This window comes from Palaemon carinicauda, chromosome 30 (assembly GCF_036898095.1).
Source record: "Palaemon carinicauda isolate YSFRI2023 chromosome 30, ASM3689809v2, whole genome shotgun sequence".
In the NCBI taxonomy this organism is placed as follows: Eukaryota; Metazoa; Arthropoda; class Malacostraca; order Decapoda; family Palaemonidae; genus Palaemon; species Palaemon carinicauda.
Window position 1 is genome coordinate 40,685,783 of NC_090754.1, and position 17,702 is coordinate 40,703,484.

The 17,702-nt window shown below is 32.9% G+C and overlaps 2 protein-coding genes across 2 annotated transcripts in view; both read left to right on the forward strand.

Annotated features, from left to right (window-relative positions):
• The window catches only part of LOC137623045 (zinc finger protein 420-like), a 17,551-nt gene extending 16,801 nt beyond the window's left edge, over nucleotides 1-750 (forward strand). Inside the window, 1 exon segment of the mRNA XM_068353679.1 lies at nucleotides 1-750. This exon segment is cut by the window's left edge and continues 157 nt beyond it. Coding sequence (XP_068209780.1) covers nucleotides 1-608 — 608 coding nt within the window. The 3' untranslated portion in view covers nucleotides 609-750.
• Nucleotides 1-10,590, forward strand: part of LOC137623044 (histone-lysine N-methyltransferase PRDM9-like) — a 212,706-nt gene extending 202,116 nt beyond the window's left edge. The window contains 1 exon segment of the mRNA XM_068353678.1: nucleotides 8,024-10,590. Coding sequence (XP_068209779.1) covers nucleotides 8,024-9,813 — 1,790 coding nt within the window. The 3' untranslated portion in view covers nucleotides 9,814-10,590.
• The last annotated feature ends 7,112 nt before the right edge of the window (nucleotides 10,591-17,702 follow it).

Consider the following 17,702-nt stretch of genomic DNA (forward strand, 5'->3'; position numbering starts at 1 on the left):
AATGTAAAGATTGCGGCAAAAGATTTTCTGAGAGAAGTCATTTAAACAGACATATGAGAATCCATACAGGTGAAAAGCCGTTTGAATGTAAAGATTGCGGCAAAAGATTTTCTCAGAGAGGTACTTTGAACAATCATATGAGAATCCATACAGGTGAAAAGCCTTTTGAATGTAAAGATTGCGGCAAAAGATTTTTTGAGAGAGGTACTTTGAACAATCATATGAGAATCCATACAGGTGAAAAGCCTTTTGAATGTAAAGATTGCGGCAAAAGATCTACTCAGAGAGGTGCTTTAGACAAACATATGAGAATCCATACAGGTGAAAAGCCTTTTGAATGTAAAGATTGCGGCAAAAGATTTACTCAGAGATGTAATTTAGACAAACATATGAGAATCCATACAGGTGAAAAGCCTTTTGAATGTAAAGATTGCGGCAAAAGATTTACTAAGAGATGTGATTTAGACAAACATATGAGAATCCATACAGGTGAAAAGCCTTTTGAATGTAAAGATTGCGGCAAAAGATTTACTAAGAGATGTGATTTAGACAATCATATGAGAATCCATACAGGTGAAAAGCCTTTTGAAGATGAAAAGCATGTATAGTGAGAATTATTACCCTGAATATATTCGTCTTTAAATTTATTATGTTTTTAAAAATTGTTTTGGTTATTACTAATTTTTTGTACTTGAATGTAGATGTCCCTGATTAAAAATAGATATATCTAATTTATTATTAAAATGGTGGAAGGACACTAAAACAATGAAATGATTCAAGTTTAGTAGTCAAGTAATGAAATATAGTTGATAGAATCATGTAAAAATCCTATATTAACATTCGGAGCTATTATTATTATTATTATTATTACTATCCAAGCTACAACCCTAGTTGGAAAAGCAAGATGCTATAAGCCCAGGGGTTCCAACAGGGAAAAATAGCCCAGTGAGGAAAAGAAATAAGGAAATAAATAAATGAAGAGAACAAATTAACAATAAATCATTTTAAAAACAGTAACAACGTCAAAACAGACATGTCATATATAAACTATTAACAGCATCAAAAACAAATATGTCATAAATAAACTATAAAAAGACTCATGTCCGCCTGGTCAACAAAAAAGCATTTGCTCCAACTTTGAACTTTTGAAGTTCTACTGATTCAACCACCCGATTAGGAAGATCATTCCACAACTTGGTAACAGCTGGAATAAAACTTCTAGCGTACTGCGTAGTATCGAGTCTCGTGATGGAGAAGGCCTGGCTATTAGAATTAACTGCCTGCCTAGTATTACGAACAGGATAGAATTGTCCAGGGAGATCTGAATGTAAAGGATGGTCAGAGTTATGAAAAATCTTATGCAACATGCATAATGAACTAATTGAACGACGGTGCCAGAGATTAATATCTAGATCAGGAATAAGAAATTTAATAGACCGTAAGTTTCTGTCCAACAAATTAAGATGAGAATCAGCAGCTGAAGACCAAACAGGAGAACAATACTCAAAACAAGGTAGAATGAAAGAATTAAAACACTTCTTCAGAATAGATTGATCACCGAAAATCTTGAAAGACTTTCTCAATAAGCCTATTTTTTGTGCAATTGAAGAAGACACAGACCTTATATGTTTCTCAAAAGTAAATTTACTGTCGAGAATCACACCTAAAATTTTGAAAGAGTCATACATATTTAAAGAAACATTATCAATACTGAGATCCGGATGTTGAGGAGCCACCGTCCTTGACCTACTTACAATCATACTTTGAGTTTTGTTAGGATTCAACTTCATACCCCATAATTTGCACCATGCACTAATTCTATCTAAATCTCTATTAAGGGATTCACCAACCCTAGATCTACATTCAGGGGATGGAATTGATGCAAAGAGAGTAGCATCATCTGCATATGCAACAAGCTTGTTTTCTAGGCCAAACCACATGTCATGTGTATATAGTATGAAAAGTAATGGGCCTAGAACACTACCCTGTGGAACACCGGATATCACATTCCTATAATCACTATGGTGCCCATCAACAACAACTCTTTGAGATCTATTACTTAAAAAATCAATAATAATGCTAAGAAACAACCCACCCACTCCCAACTGTTTCAGTTTGAAAACAAGGGCCTCATGATTAACACGGTCAAAGACCAATGTCATTATCGTCTACTTTCTCTTCTTCTATTTCTATATTATTATTACTAGCTAAGCTACAGCCCTAGTTGGAAAAGCAGAATGCTATAAGCCCAAGGACTCCAGCAGGGAAAAATAACAGAGTGAGGAAAGATAATAAATAAACTATATCAGAATTTATGACAATTAACATATTTTATGAACAGTAACAACATTAAAACAGAACTTATATATAAACTATAAAAGACCCAAGTCAACCTGTTCGATATAAAAACATTTCCTGCAAGTTTGAACTTTTGTAGTTCTATAGATTCAACCACCTAATTGTGAAGATCATTCCACAAATTGGTCACAGCTGGAATAAAACTTCTAGAATACTGTGTAGTATTGAGGTTCATGATGGAGAAGGCCTGACTAATAGAATTAACTGCATGCCTAGTGTTACGAACTGGAAGGTACTGTTGGGGAAGATTTGGATGTAAAGGATGGTCAGAATTATGAAAAATCTTATGAAACATGCACTTCGAACTAATTGAACGATGGGGCCAAAAATTAGCATCTTGGTCAGAAATGAGAAATTTGATAGGCTGACCTAAAAAAAAAAAAAAAGTAGAACCTGAAAAAATTGGAACACCAGACCTTAATGCATAGAGAAAATGAAAGAAATAAATAAGACAAGAGGGTGACTGAGAAGCATTGAAATAGAATGGAAAATGAAATACTCAACATTATATATATATATATATATATATATATATATATATATATATATATATATATATATATATATATATATATATATATATATATATATATAAAATATAAGTATTTACATATGTATATATACAGGCCTATATGTTATATAATTACACGACTATATATATATATATATATATATATATATATATATATATATATATATATATATATATATATATATACACAGAAGTAAAGGAAACATGAAATAGGCAAAACACCAGGAGAAGAAAGCCAAATAATTGATATAATAATAAATGGAAGAGATTTCGTTACAGTAAAACTCGATGAATTTTACACACAAGTCTGCAAGAAGCTTTCTAAACCTACAACTCGGAAAACTTTATCATAATACAAATTCACAAAAAGGGAGATACAAAAGACCTAAAAAATTATCGCCCAATAAGTTTACTCTCCGTATTATTCAAAATATAAAGATCATATTAGGCCAAATAGGAAGTCAGCTAGACTTTAATTAACTAAGAGAGCAGGCAGACTTTAGAAGCGGGTATTCAACAACTGACCATATCCATGTATTGACCAGCCAGTGGAAAAATCAAGAGTATGGCAAACCTTTACATATGGTATTTATAGATTAAGAAATCTTTCGATTCTGTCAAAACTTCACCAGTAATGAAAGGCCTTCAAAGACAAATAAAAGATGAATCTTATGTAAGAACACTTAAAGGTATTTATATGAACGATACAGTATCCTAAAACCGCATGAAGATTGTGAGAAAATTCCAATTGAGAAAGGAGTTAGACTGCGAGAATGTAGGAATTAACATTAATGGGGAATACCTTTACAACTTAGGACATAGTTCTAGTTGGTGAAATCATGGGAAGACTTTCAAAAGGTGATGGAATATTGAATAGAGAAAGCAGAATTGTACGACTGAAAATGAGTAAAACTAACTATTGTTCAATGAAAATGCAGAGACAGCAAAATAAGGATAACGGACGAACCTCTTAGTGACTGTTAATGAATAGACGTCCTTTAGGCAGACAGTAAGTGTTCCCCTCAGGACGTGAGACCGAAATTAAAAGGATAAGGATGGGATGTAGGGCTTTTGGAAAAAATAAGAAATATGACAAACGAAACGCCACTTTCTCTAAAAAAGAAAATATTTAATCAGATGGTCCTACCAATATTAATTTATGCATCAGAAATTTGAGCCTGACAAAAGTCTAGAACATGAGCTAGTTATGACTCGGAAAGTTATAGAAAAAATAACCCTAAAAGACAGAAAAAGAAATTGAGGATATGCTAGCAACATATAAGAAAAAGAAATCGACATAGGCAGGACATACGATCAGACTGACATATAAAAGAAGGATACCAAGAATAACTGAATGGTCCTTGGAGATTACGACGAAGCAGAGGAAGGAAGAGAAGATGAATTGCCAATCTACGAAAATTTGTGGGTGTAGAAAGACCATAAACAGATGCGTGTGAAATGACGTGTCTGGGGCCTTTGTCCTACAGAAGATTATTAACGGATGATGTGTGTGTGTGTGTATATATTTATATATATATATATATATATATATATCTATATATATATCTCTATATATATATATATATCTATATATATATATATATCTATATATATCTATATATATATATCTATATATATATATATCTATATATATATCTATATATATATATCTATATATATATATATATATATATATATATATATATATATATATATATATATATATATCTATATATATATATCTATATATATATATATCTATATATATATATCTATATATATATATATATATATATATATATATATATATATATATATATACACGCACACACACACACAACAACAACAACGATGCAACCGTTTCTACTGTAGTCCTCAATAGGACAAAAGCTTCAGACATGTTTTATTCCTGTCTGAGGTTTGGCCAGTTTTCATCATCATATTGGCCAGCTAGCCAAGATGAATGGTGATTGGTGAGAGACTTTGTCTAATCGCTCACGGCAAACCAATATAACCATCTCTTTTGATCTCTTGAGTTATTTTGCGTGTAGGCCTATCCATGATCGATCGCTAGGACAAGAGAATTTTCATCTAGATATGTGGACGATGAAGTTCGATTGTTGTTGATTAAATTACATCTTATCTCTGAGTTGAATTCGGAGCAATCTTGCATAACTGATATTGTTATTCTCCATACTGTGGTCGTGGCGTCGTGCCTATTCTATACAACGTTTGGTGGGCAGCAGTGACAGGCGTCGGCTAATTTCAGCTATCAAACCATTTTTAACAAGATTGATATTTTGTATATAATATAGTATCGTTTAATAGAGCTTCAGAGGATAAAGGTCTTTCCAGTAATATTTGTATTTATTATCAGGACTACGGTGTCATTGATGTTTAATTTGAATGATACCTAGGATTCTCATCGTAAAATTCCCCAAGTTCCAGGTTCTCGTTGCACTCTCCAAAACACAGTTGTTGTGGGCACACTACTAGAAGAAACGTAGTAGGTGCAAAGCGCTGCAATCTGCAGAAAATTCATTATCACAAATGCCGTGTTTCATTCATTTTCAGTTTAGATGTCGTTCATTAACCCCCAGAAAAAAGGAAATTTCTCAAGAATTTTATCATTATTGGAGAGAAAACTTTTGCAATCCTCAAATAGCTTGAACTTTACCTTATGCTTGTTACTGAAATATTATTGGAAGGAGAAAGAATTAATGAGGTGGAATCATTTAAATATTTAGGTACTGTACTGTGATCTCTAATACAGGGTATTTAAAATTGGAGTTTAATGAAAGATTTGGGGGGGGGGGGGAAATCAGACAATGGCTAGGTTAACGGTTAAGTAACACTTGGAAGTCAAATCGCCTAAAATTACATATAAAAAACAGGCTATATATCAGTTTAGTGAGATTGGTGTTACTGTATGGACATGAGTCATGGTATGACAATGAAACAATCTCCAATAGAATTAGTAGATTTGAGAACAAAGCCCTCAGAAGGATATTGAGAGTTAAAGGACAGGACAGGGTTAGAAATGAAACTAAGGAAGATTACTCGAGTACCATTTGTGGATGAAATCATGATGATGGGTAGATGGAGATGGTTTGGACATGCTCTTCGCACTCCCCAAGAAGGATTAGTTCGCCAAACGTTCATTTGGTCTCCACAAGGCATTAGTTGGAAGACCCAGGCCTACAGGACTGATTACTACGAAGCATGAAGTAGGAGATGATGAATTAAGAAGTATTCGGTTAAAAGCTCAAGATAGAGAAGATTGGCGAAATCTAACCTTTATAGTTATAGGACGAGTTTCTGCTGCCTTTCGGTCCTTTGGTTTGTGAGTGATCTGTTAGGCGTGTGTGTGTGTGTGTTTGTATCTATGACACACATGCTCAGTTATAGTGTATATAACTTGAAAATCGTTCCATAGGTTCATGATTTTTTCCCGACGACAAATAGTATATGCTTTCGACAGGAGATAGTAAGGAAAGTTAAATGTCAGGTACCAAAAGAAACTTGATTACTCCAGGACAATCTAGCAATGGTGGAAATTGCTTTTTATGCTGAATTTAGGATAAAATCATACAAAGGATTTTTTTTTTTTTGGGGGGGGGTGGAGTCAGATGTTTGAGCCTGTATGGTCTACAAGCCTTGGTATTAATTTTGCATTGTATAGCACGCACATTGAGATTTTTATTTAAGACTGTTGTGATGACGTTTTTGAAGTTCATTAGATGATTTTATATTATTATGGTTTCTGATAAATGAAATGGAGTTTTGACCTGGTCAGATACAATATTGAGGCCTGACTATGTATATACATTTTATATATATGTATGTATATATATATATATATATATATATATATATATATATATATTATATATATTATATATATATATATATATATATATATATATATATATATATATATATATATATATATATATTGCAATATGAAGATTGAGAGTGCCATGAAGTAAAGGCAGAAGATCTTCCTAATGGATGTTTCATTATCTATTTGGTATTGTATTCCATATATTATATATGATTTAATTTCATGTCAGAGGTTAAACACATTAAAAATTTCCTAAATCTTTTTCATCTATTTAAGCTATAGTGATTGAGAGTACAGTACATTATTTAATTTTATCCATCAAACAAATACCGTACTAAAGCATATTAACCTATCAGATGCATTGGTTGTCTTCGACTAAGGAACAAAGACCCTTCATTATCGCCTACCCTTGAACTGTCTGAAGCCGTCCCTTAGCTAATATTAGTTTCGCATTGTTTTTACCCTGAACTAACCTCACCTTAATTTTAATGCTCAATTTAAGAAAGTCATTAAAAACTCATTGTTTCCAACACGATTGCTAAACAAGAAGTTGCAATAATAATGTCACACAAGTACATAAATCTAACAAGATCGGGTATAAATGTATATTTTTTATCAAATACTCAAAATTCATTGAATAATGAGACATTCATCACGCGTAAAAAGATTTCAGTGGCATGCAATGCAGGTTTTTCTTGAAGTAAACAATGAATTAAATATAGAGAAAGTTGAGCAGCAACACATTTTTTCCCACATTTTTAACCATCCACTTAACTTTTGCACAACCCAGTGTTGGTAAGGCGTCCTCATTTCATATTATACTAAAGTTCTCTACAATAGTAGAAATATAGTTATTTTCAAATCGAATTCGCTATAATCATATAGTTGAGACCATTTTTTTCAAATGTAATTTTTTATTATAATAATTTTTGGACTTGGGATATGATTCTTTATAATTTGTCTTATTTATGAATTCTCTGATATCTGATACTGTAAATATTATGATTAATGGCCAATTGAGGTGATTAACGACATACTATTTTTACCTTCTTTAATGTGTCTTTGTGGCTAAACCGAAACTTAGCTGTGGAGCCTCTATCGGTATAACGCTTCCTCTCTCCCATTCATCAAACCTGTTTGAAATATCCATCATCATTTCAGTGACTATTTTGGATATTTTTTTTCCATTAATTCATTTTAATATATTTTGATGTGAATGTTTCCTTTCCTTTTCTATCTTAAATTACATATAATTTTACTAGAGGTTTTTATGTGTATTGTTCTTACAGGTAGGGAACATGGTTGGTGTGCTGATTTATCGTCCTGCCAAAACCTTCATTCCATGAAGCGTTGTCAGTCAAACAAGATTTACAAACGCTTCAATGGGAATGAAAATGTTAATTATGAAAATTCTAAAATAGCACAGACTGAAAGTAGATATTCAGATGAAAATGTTGAGGTTGGCATCTTTCAATCGCCTCCAGCAGACCAGAGTTTATTAGACATCAATGGAAAGTTATGTCAACCTGAATCCAAGGAAATGAGCTCCCTTATTTTCATCCCTCAAGAAAAGGAAGATAAATTCTCAAATGTATTTCTTTCTAGACGTGAGGACTCTACTGTCTTAAAAGAAACATCTACCGAACATGGGAATTTCAAAAATACCCTTTCAGAACCTTGTGAATATATACAAAGTGAGAAGTCATTGGCATCAAAGGACAAAATGCCATTTAAGTGTAATGATTTTGGCCAAATATGTTCTCGGAGAGGTCATTTGAACAACCATATGAGAATCCATACAGGTGAAAAGCCTTTTGAATGTAAAGATTGCGGCAAAAGATTTTCTGAGAGAGGTTATTTAGACAAACATATGAGAATCCATACAGGTGAAAAGCCGTTTGAATGTAAAGATTGCGGCAAAAGATTTACTGTGAGAAGTAATTTAAACAAACATATGAGAATCCATACAGGTGAAAAGCCTTTTGAATGTAAAGATTGCGGCCAAAGATGTACTCATAGAGGTGATTTAGACAAACATATGAGAATCCATACAGGTGAAAAGCCGTTTGAATGTAAAGATTGCGGCAAAAGATTCACTGTGAGAAGTAATTTAAACACACATATGAGAATCCATACAGGTGAAAAGCCTTTTGAATGTAAAGATTGCGGCGAAAGATTTAGTGACAGAGGTGATTTAAACAGACATATGAGAATCCATACAGGTGAAAAGCCGTTTGAATGTAAAGATTGCGGCAAAAGATTTACGCGGAGAGACGATTTAGACAAACATATGAGAATCCCTACAGGTGAAAAGCCTTTTGAATGTAAAGATTGCGGCAAAAGATTTACTCAGAGAGGTGATTTAGAGAAACATATGAGAATCCATACAGGTGAAAAGCCTTTTGAATGTAAAGATTGCGGCAAAAGATTTTCTCGGAGAGATGTTTTGAAAATACATATGAGAATCCATACAGGTGAAAAGCCTTTTGAATGTAAAGATTGCGGCAAAAGATTTTCTGAGAGAGGTAATTTAAACACACATATGAGAATCCATACAGGTGAAAAGCCTTTTGAATGTAAAGATTGCGGCAAAAGATTCACTGTGAGAAGTAATTTAAACACACATATGAGAATCCATACAGGTGAAAAGCCTTTTTAATGTAAAGATTGCGGCAAAAGATTTTCTGAGAGAGGTACTTTAAACAAACATATGAGAATCCATACAGGTGAAAAGCCGTTTGAATGTAAAGATTGCGGCAAAAGATTTACTCGGAGAGATGATTTAGACAAACATATGAGAATCCATACAGGTGAAAAGCCTTTTGAATGTAAAGATTGCGGCAAAAGATTTACTCTGGGAGGTCATCTGAGCAGTCATATGAGAATCCATACAGGTGAAAAGCCGTTTGAATGTAAAGATTGCGGCAAAAGATTTTCTTGGAGAGATGGTTTGAAAATACATATGAGAATCCATACAGGTGAAAAGCCTTTTGAATGTAAAGATTGCAGCAAAAGATTTTCTGAGAGAGGTACTTTAAACACACATATGAGAATCCATACAGGTGAAAAGCCGTTTTGATTGTAAAGATTATGATAAAATATTTTTCCTGAATATTAATTTCAGGAAAAATTCTAACCCCATAGCCATTTCTAATTAATTTTAAATTGACTATTCAATATAGACACTATTTTATAAGATGAAAAGCATGTATAGTGAGAATTATTACCCTGAATATATTCGTCTTTAAATTTATTATGTTTTTAAAAATTGTTTTGGTTATTACTAATTTTTTGTACTTGAATGTAGATGTCCCTGATTAAAAATAGATATATCTAATTTATTATTAAAATGGTGAAAGGACACTAAAACAATGAAATGATCCAAGTTTAGGAGTCAAGTAATGAAATATAGTTGATAGAATCATGTAAAAATCCTATATTAACATTTGGAGCTATTGCTACTTATAGAAAAGATTAGCCTGATTTGGATGGGTTAAAAATGTAAGTGAACTTATAAAAGTGAGAAAAGAGCCATTCAGAAATAATTTTAAAGTTTGCAATGAAATCGAATAACTAAGACCAATCATATGAGTAATGCATTTCATATCTTACATTGTACATTAATCCTTCACTGGCATCTTCTTGTGGATCACTTATACTTTTTTTTTTTTTCGAAGGTATATAGATTTTACATTGAGCTCGCACAGCATCCTTCAGGAATATTTGTGAAATCAACTTGGTCTTTAAATCACTTACAAATTACTTTTCACCTTGTGTAAAACTCTCTCTCTCTCTCTCTCTCTCTCTCTCTCTCTCTCTCTCTCTCTCTCTCTCTCTCTCTCTCTCTCTCTCTCTCTCTCTCAAACGTTTCTTAATTTGGATGTGTTAAATTTTTTTTGTGGATTAATAAAAGGTTCTCGAGATTAGTAGAAATAATTATAAAGTTTGCATTGAAATTTGAACTCCTTAAAAACCATAAAACATTTATCGATTTTGCTTTCAGTTACGGTTTTGATAATATTATTTCGAGGAATGGGCATTTAGTTGAGTCATCATTTAATTTACTTTTAATTATTTATTTTATCGTCACAACTTCTCAACTTTGAACTTCTGATAGGGCTATATTGTTTAGAATCCTAGAATGACCATAAAAATCAATTATATTCAACACAAGTAAAAGAAATTTCTTCCATGTATTTTTATACAGGTTAATGAAAAGAATTGAATTTATTGTAGAAATCAAGAAATTAGGTATGTGCAATAGAATTTTGAAGAAAACTTTTGGAAAATGAGTTATTGTTGATAGAAGATATTATTGGTGTGTATCATAAAAATGGAATTTAGACCTATTTGGTGAAGTTTTCTTGTCTTCAGTTTTTAGTATGTAGAGAAAGAAATTATTTTCAATACATTTGTTCACTTTCAAGTTGATTATTTCATTGAAAAAACTTTATCCTTAATTTCAAGCTGTATATTTTAGTGTAGTTAAAATGAGAAAATTCCTGCTTGTAAATATTCTTTACTCTAAGGAGACTAGAGAGAAAGATTGAGGAAAAGCTGAGAGATGAACAAGGAGGATCTAGAAAAGATAGAAGTTGTACTAAATAAATTTTCATTTTAAGACATGTACTGCAATATGTTAAATATAGAAATCCACTTTTGATGGCATTTGTGGACTATGGAAAAACCTTCGATAGTGTGCACTTGTCAATTTTGTTGATAGTTCTGAGTTATTGTGGAATTCCTATTAAATATGTAAATTTGATTTAAGTCTGTTCACGAATATTGCAAGTGCAAAGTTAATGTTAGTGGAGTCCTATTAAACGAATTTCCAGTGAACAATAGAGTACTTCAAGGGAATATGATGTCACCTATGTTTTCATCTTCACCATTGATTTTGTTACGCCTTGAACAGTTGGGGATGGGGGTAAGGATTAGACTGGATTGGTAATGGGAAATTGACTGACCTAGAGTATGCTGATGACGCTATTCTTATTAGCAGATCACCACAGGATTTGCAATGCTTGCTTACCAGAATGCATGAAGTGTCACATGAGGTTGGGCTTATGATAAATATAAGAAAGAGAGCTGAGAACTGCATATGCAATGGAAGCTGAAATATCATAGGAAGGAGGAAGTATCAGTTAGGTAGAATCACTTAGAAACTATGATCTCTGATACAGGGTCTTTAGAATTGGAATTCAATGAAAAATTGAAAATAGCAAATCTGACAATGGTTAGGTTATGTGGAGAATATTTATTTTGATTGTTAAGTGCCCCTTCCTATCAAGCATGTATGATGACCACTTACGTTCAACGACAAGATGTGAATGTTCTAAAACAGCCTGCATTGAGCCCAGATCGCAACCACATAGAACATTATTTTATGGGTCTCAAGTGACTCTGTAATTAAACAAAGGGACCCCCCCCCCCCCCAGACATCTACCTTTAGAGAATTAGGTACATTATTGTTGCTCACAAAGGTCATACTCATACCCGACATTGACTTGCTACTTATGCTAATCTTTGTTATTGACACTTACGTATATGTGTTTGACTTGTTGAAACGTCTGAGAAAAAATATTCAGGTGTGAAATTAAAAAGGTGAACCCTACTTTTTCTCTGCTAAATTTTGTCTACTGTATATTGGTTTGATTGCGACTAACATGTCTTTTTATTGGATTGGATTTTAAGGTATGAATTCTGGTCCTAATTCATCCATGGGAAGTTTTAATGTAACTCAGGATGCCTACTAATTTTGTGATCAAAACATTCTATTTCAAATTTCTCATCTAACAATGCTTGCGATAACATTCTTGGCTGTTAAAGCATATTTATATATAAATATTTATAATAAAAGCTCAAGATAGAGACAACTGGCGTAATCTAACCGAGGCCCTTTGCGTCAATAGGCGTAGTTGGAGATGATGGTGAAATATTTATGTATGTTATATACCTGTATATAATATATGTATATGTATTATAAAAAACATATTTACTACTATAGTTTCAAATATGTTTTCATGGATAAGTCACCCTCCACAATTCTCTATTCATGGCCATCTCTTTTAGCTCTTGGTATCTTCTCCCTCCTTTCCGGTCATCACATCTACTTTCGATAATGTCCTTCAGTATCCCAGCTCCTCTTAAAATGTGTCCTATCCAGATTTTCTGCCTTCACTTTATTGTTGTAATTAGGGTTCTCTCTTCTTCAACTATTCTTAGTACTTCTTCATTTACCTTGTGTTCTCTCCAATTTATTTTCAGCATCCTCCTCCAAATTTCCATTTTAATTGCTTCCAGATGTTTCTATTCTGATGCTTTTATAGTCCACGTTCAAATCTTTTCTTCAGTTCCATTTTCAGTTTCCCCGTTAATGTTCGTCTCTCTCTCTCTCTCTCTCTCTCTCTCTCTCTCTCTCTCTCTCTCTCTCTCTCTCTCTCTCTCTCTCTCTCTCTCTCAAGAGCTACCTCACCTTAGGCTATTTTGCTCTTATTTTCTTTACTGTAGTTTCCTTCTTGTTTTATAATACTTCCCAAGTACTTGAATTGACTGACTTCTTCCACAACTAAGTCTCCAATCTGTATGTTTATTGGAGGTCTTGTCTTGCAATTTTCATTTCCTTGGTTTTAGGTGTATTTATTTTCATTCCATACTTCTCTACTGTTCTGTTTCTCTTATTCATCATCTTCTGTAAACCCTCTTCTGTGCTACAGACAACTTCCTTGTCATCAGCGAACCTTATAGTGTTCACTATTTCTCCTCCCGACTTAATACCATCTTTCAGTGACTTTTTCATCATTTCTTCAGCAGATATGTTAAACAGAATTGGTGACAGGGAACATCCCTGTCTGACTCCTCCTCCAACAGTTCCAGGATTAGAATCTTCACCTGCAATAGGTAGTGGTCTGTTTGATGTATATATAAATTCTTTATTTTCTCTCTCCAATCTCTGGATATGTATTTTTAAACATTCCAGTAATAATGTTCACTGAACCTTACCAAATGCTTTCTCAAAGTCATTGAAACAAACAAACAGTTCCACATTAACATTTAGAACTTTTTCTTGCATCATCCCCATACAGCCAACTGCCTCTCGTGTTCCATATCCTGATCTAAATCCAAATTGGTCCGTTCCAGCCTTGGAGGAAAAATAAGTATTAATCCTCCTAGGTTCCAACATATTCTCAAGCTTTTGATTTTAACCTCCATGATAATATCTTAAGCAATAATTTTATACGTGACTAATTAAGCTTTGTTGTTTTAAGATATATACTTGAATATTATCTGGTCCGGAAGCTTTACTATTGTTTATTTCCTTAATAGTTGCTGTCATTTTTCTGTCTATTAAATTCGAGACCAATGTCATCATCGTCTACTTTCTCTTCTTCTATTTCTATATTATTATTACTAGCTAAGCTAAAACCCTAGTTGGGAAAGCAGAATGCTATAAGCCCAAGGGTTCCAACAGGGAAAAATAACCGTGTGAGGAAAGAAAATGAATAAATTTTATCAGAATTTATGAACAATTAACATATTTTATGAACAGTAACAACATTAAAACAGAACTTATATATAAACTATAAAAATGACCTAAGTCAACCTGTTCGACATAAAAGCATTTCCTGCAAGTTTGAACTTTTGAAGTTCTATAGATTCAACCACCTAATTGGGAAGATCATTCCACAAATTGGTCACAGCTGGAATAAAACTTCTATAATACTGTGTAGTATTGAGCTTCATGATGGAGAAGGCATGACTAATAGAATTAACTGCATGCCTAGTGTTACGAACTGGAAGGTACTGTTAGGGAAGATTTGAATGTAAAGGATTGTCAGAATTATGAAAAATCTTATGAAATATGCACTTCGAACTAATTGAACAATGGTGCCAAAAATTAGTATCTTGATCAGAAATGAGAAATATGATAGGCTGACCTCAAAAAAAAAAAAAAAAAAAAAAGTAGAACTTGAGAAAAGCGGAACACCAGACCTAATGCATAGAGAAAATTGAAGAAATAAATAAGACAAGAGGGTGACTAAGAAGCATTGAAATAGAATGGAAAATGAAATACTCAACTTTATATATATATATATATATATATATATATATATATATATATATATATATATATATATATATATACACACACATGTATATATATTATATATATATATGATATAAGTATTTACATATGTATATATATAGGCCTATGTGTTATATAATTACACGACTATATATGCATATATATATATATATAATATATATATATATGTATATATATATATATATATGCACAGAAGTAAAGAAAACATGAAATAGGCAAAACACCAGGAGAAGAAAGCCAAATAATTGATATAATAATAAATGGAAGAGATTTTGTTGCAGTAAAACTCGATGAATTTTACACACAAGTCTGCAAGAAGCTTTCTAAACCTACAGCTCGGAAAACTTTATCATAATACAAATTCACAAAAAGGGAGACACAAAAGACCTAAAAAATTATTGCCCAATAAGTTTACTCTCCGTATTATTCAAAATATAAAGATCATATTAGGCTAAATAGGAAGTCAGCTAGACTTCAAATAACTAAGAGAGCAGGCAGACTTTAGAAGCGGGTATTCAACAACTGACCATATCCATGTATTTAACCAGCCAGTGGAAAAATCAAGAGTATGGCCAACCTTTACATATGGTAGCCTATTTATAGACTAAGAAATCTTTTGATTCTGTCAAAACTTCAGCAGTAATGAAAGGCCTTCAAAGGCAAATAATAGATGAATCTTATGTAAGAACACTTGAAGGTATCTATATGAACGATACAGTAATCCTAAAACTGCATGAAGATGGTGAGAAAATTCCAATTGAGAAAGGAGTTAGACTGCGAGAATGTAGGAATTAACAGTAATGGGGAATACCTTTACAACTTAGGACATAGTTCCAGTTGGTGAAATCATGGGAAGACTTTCAAAAGATGATGGAACATTGAATAGAGAAAGCAGAATTGTACGAACCTCTTAGTGACTGTTAATGAATAGACGTCCTTTAGGCAGACAGTAAGTGTTCCCCTCAGGACGTGAGACCGAAATTAAAAGGATAAGGATGGGATGGAGGGGTTTTGGAAAAAATAAGAAATATTACAAACGCAATGCCATTTTCTCTAAAAAAGAAAATATTTAATCAGATGGTCCTACCAATATTAACTTATGCATCAGAAATTTGAGCCTGACAAAAGTCTTAGAACATGAGCTAGTTATAACTTGGAAAGTTATAGAAAGAATAACGCTAAGAGACAGAAAAAGAACATGGATACAAGAACAAACTAAAATTGAGGATATTCTAGCAACATAAGAAAAAGAAATCGACATAGACAGGACATACAATCACACTGACATATAAAAGAAGGACACCAAGAATAACTGAATGGTCCTTGGAGATTACGACGAAGCAGAGGAAGGAAGAGAAGATGAATTGCCAATCTACGAAAATTTGTGGGTATAGAAAGACCATAAACAGATGCGTGTGAAATGACGTGTCTGGGGCCTTTGTCCTACAGAAGATTATTAACGGATGATGTATATATATATATATATATATATATATTATATATATATATATATATATATATATATATATATATATATATACACACAACAACGATGCAACCGTTTCTACTGTAATCCTCAATAGGACAAAGGCCTCAGACATGTTTTATTCCTGTCTGAGGTTTGGCCAGTTTTCATCATCATATTGGCCAGCCAGCCAAGATTAATGGTGATTGGTGAGAGACTTTGTCTGATTGCTCACGGCAAACCAATCTAGTAGGGTGACCCTGACCAGTATAACCATCTTTCTTGATCTCCGAGTTATTTTGCGTGTAGGCCTATCCCTGATCGATCGCTAGGACAAGAGAATTTTCATCTAGATATGTGGACGATGAAGTTCGATTGTTGTTGATTAAATTACATCTTATCTTTGAGTTGAATTCGAAGCAATCTCGCATAACTGATATTGTTATTCTCCATACTGTGGTCGTGCCTATTCTATACAACGTTTGGTAGGCAGCAGTGACAGGCGTCGGCTTATTTCAGCTATCAAACCATTTTTAACAAGATTGCTATTTTGTATATAATACAGCATCGTTTAATAGAGCTTCAGAGGATAAAGGTCTTTCCAGTAATATTTGTATTTATTATCAGGACTACGGAGTCATTGATGTTTAATTTGAATGATACCTAGTTCCCCAAGTTCCAGGTTCTCGTTGCTCTCTCCAAAACACAGTTGTTGTGGGCACACTACTAGAAGAAACGTAGTAGGTGCAAAGCGCTGCAATCTGCAGAAAATTCATTATCACAAATGCCGTGTTTCATTCATTTTCAGTTTAGATGTTCATTAACCCCCAGAAAAAAAGGAAATTTCTCAAGAGTTTTATCATTAAAGGAGAGAAAACTTTTGCAATTCTCAAATAGCTTGAACTTAACCTTATGCTTGTTACTGAAATATCATTGGAAGGAGAAAGAATTAATGACGTGGAATCATTTAAATATTTAGGTACTGTACGGTGATTTCTAATACAGGGTCTTTAAAATTGGAGTTTAATGAAAGATTTGGGGGAAAAAATCAGACAATGGCTAGGTTAACGGTTAAGTAACACTTGGAAGACAAATCGCCTAAAATTACATATAAAAATCAGACTATATATCAGTTTAGTGAGATTGGTGTTACTGTATGGACATGAGTCATGGTATGACAATGAAACGATCTCCAATAGATTTAGTAGATTTGAGAACAAAGCCCTCAGAAGGATATTGGGAGTTAAAGGACAGGACATGGTTAGAAATGAAACAAAAAGATTACTCGAGTACCATATGTGGATGAAATCATGATGATGGGTAGATGGAGGTGGTTTGGACATGCTCTTCGCACTCCCCCAGAAGGATTAGTTCACCAAACGTTCATTTGGTCTCC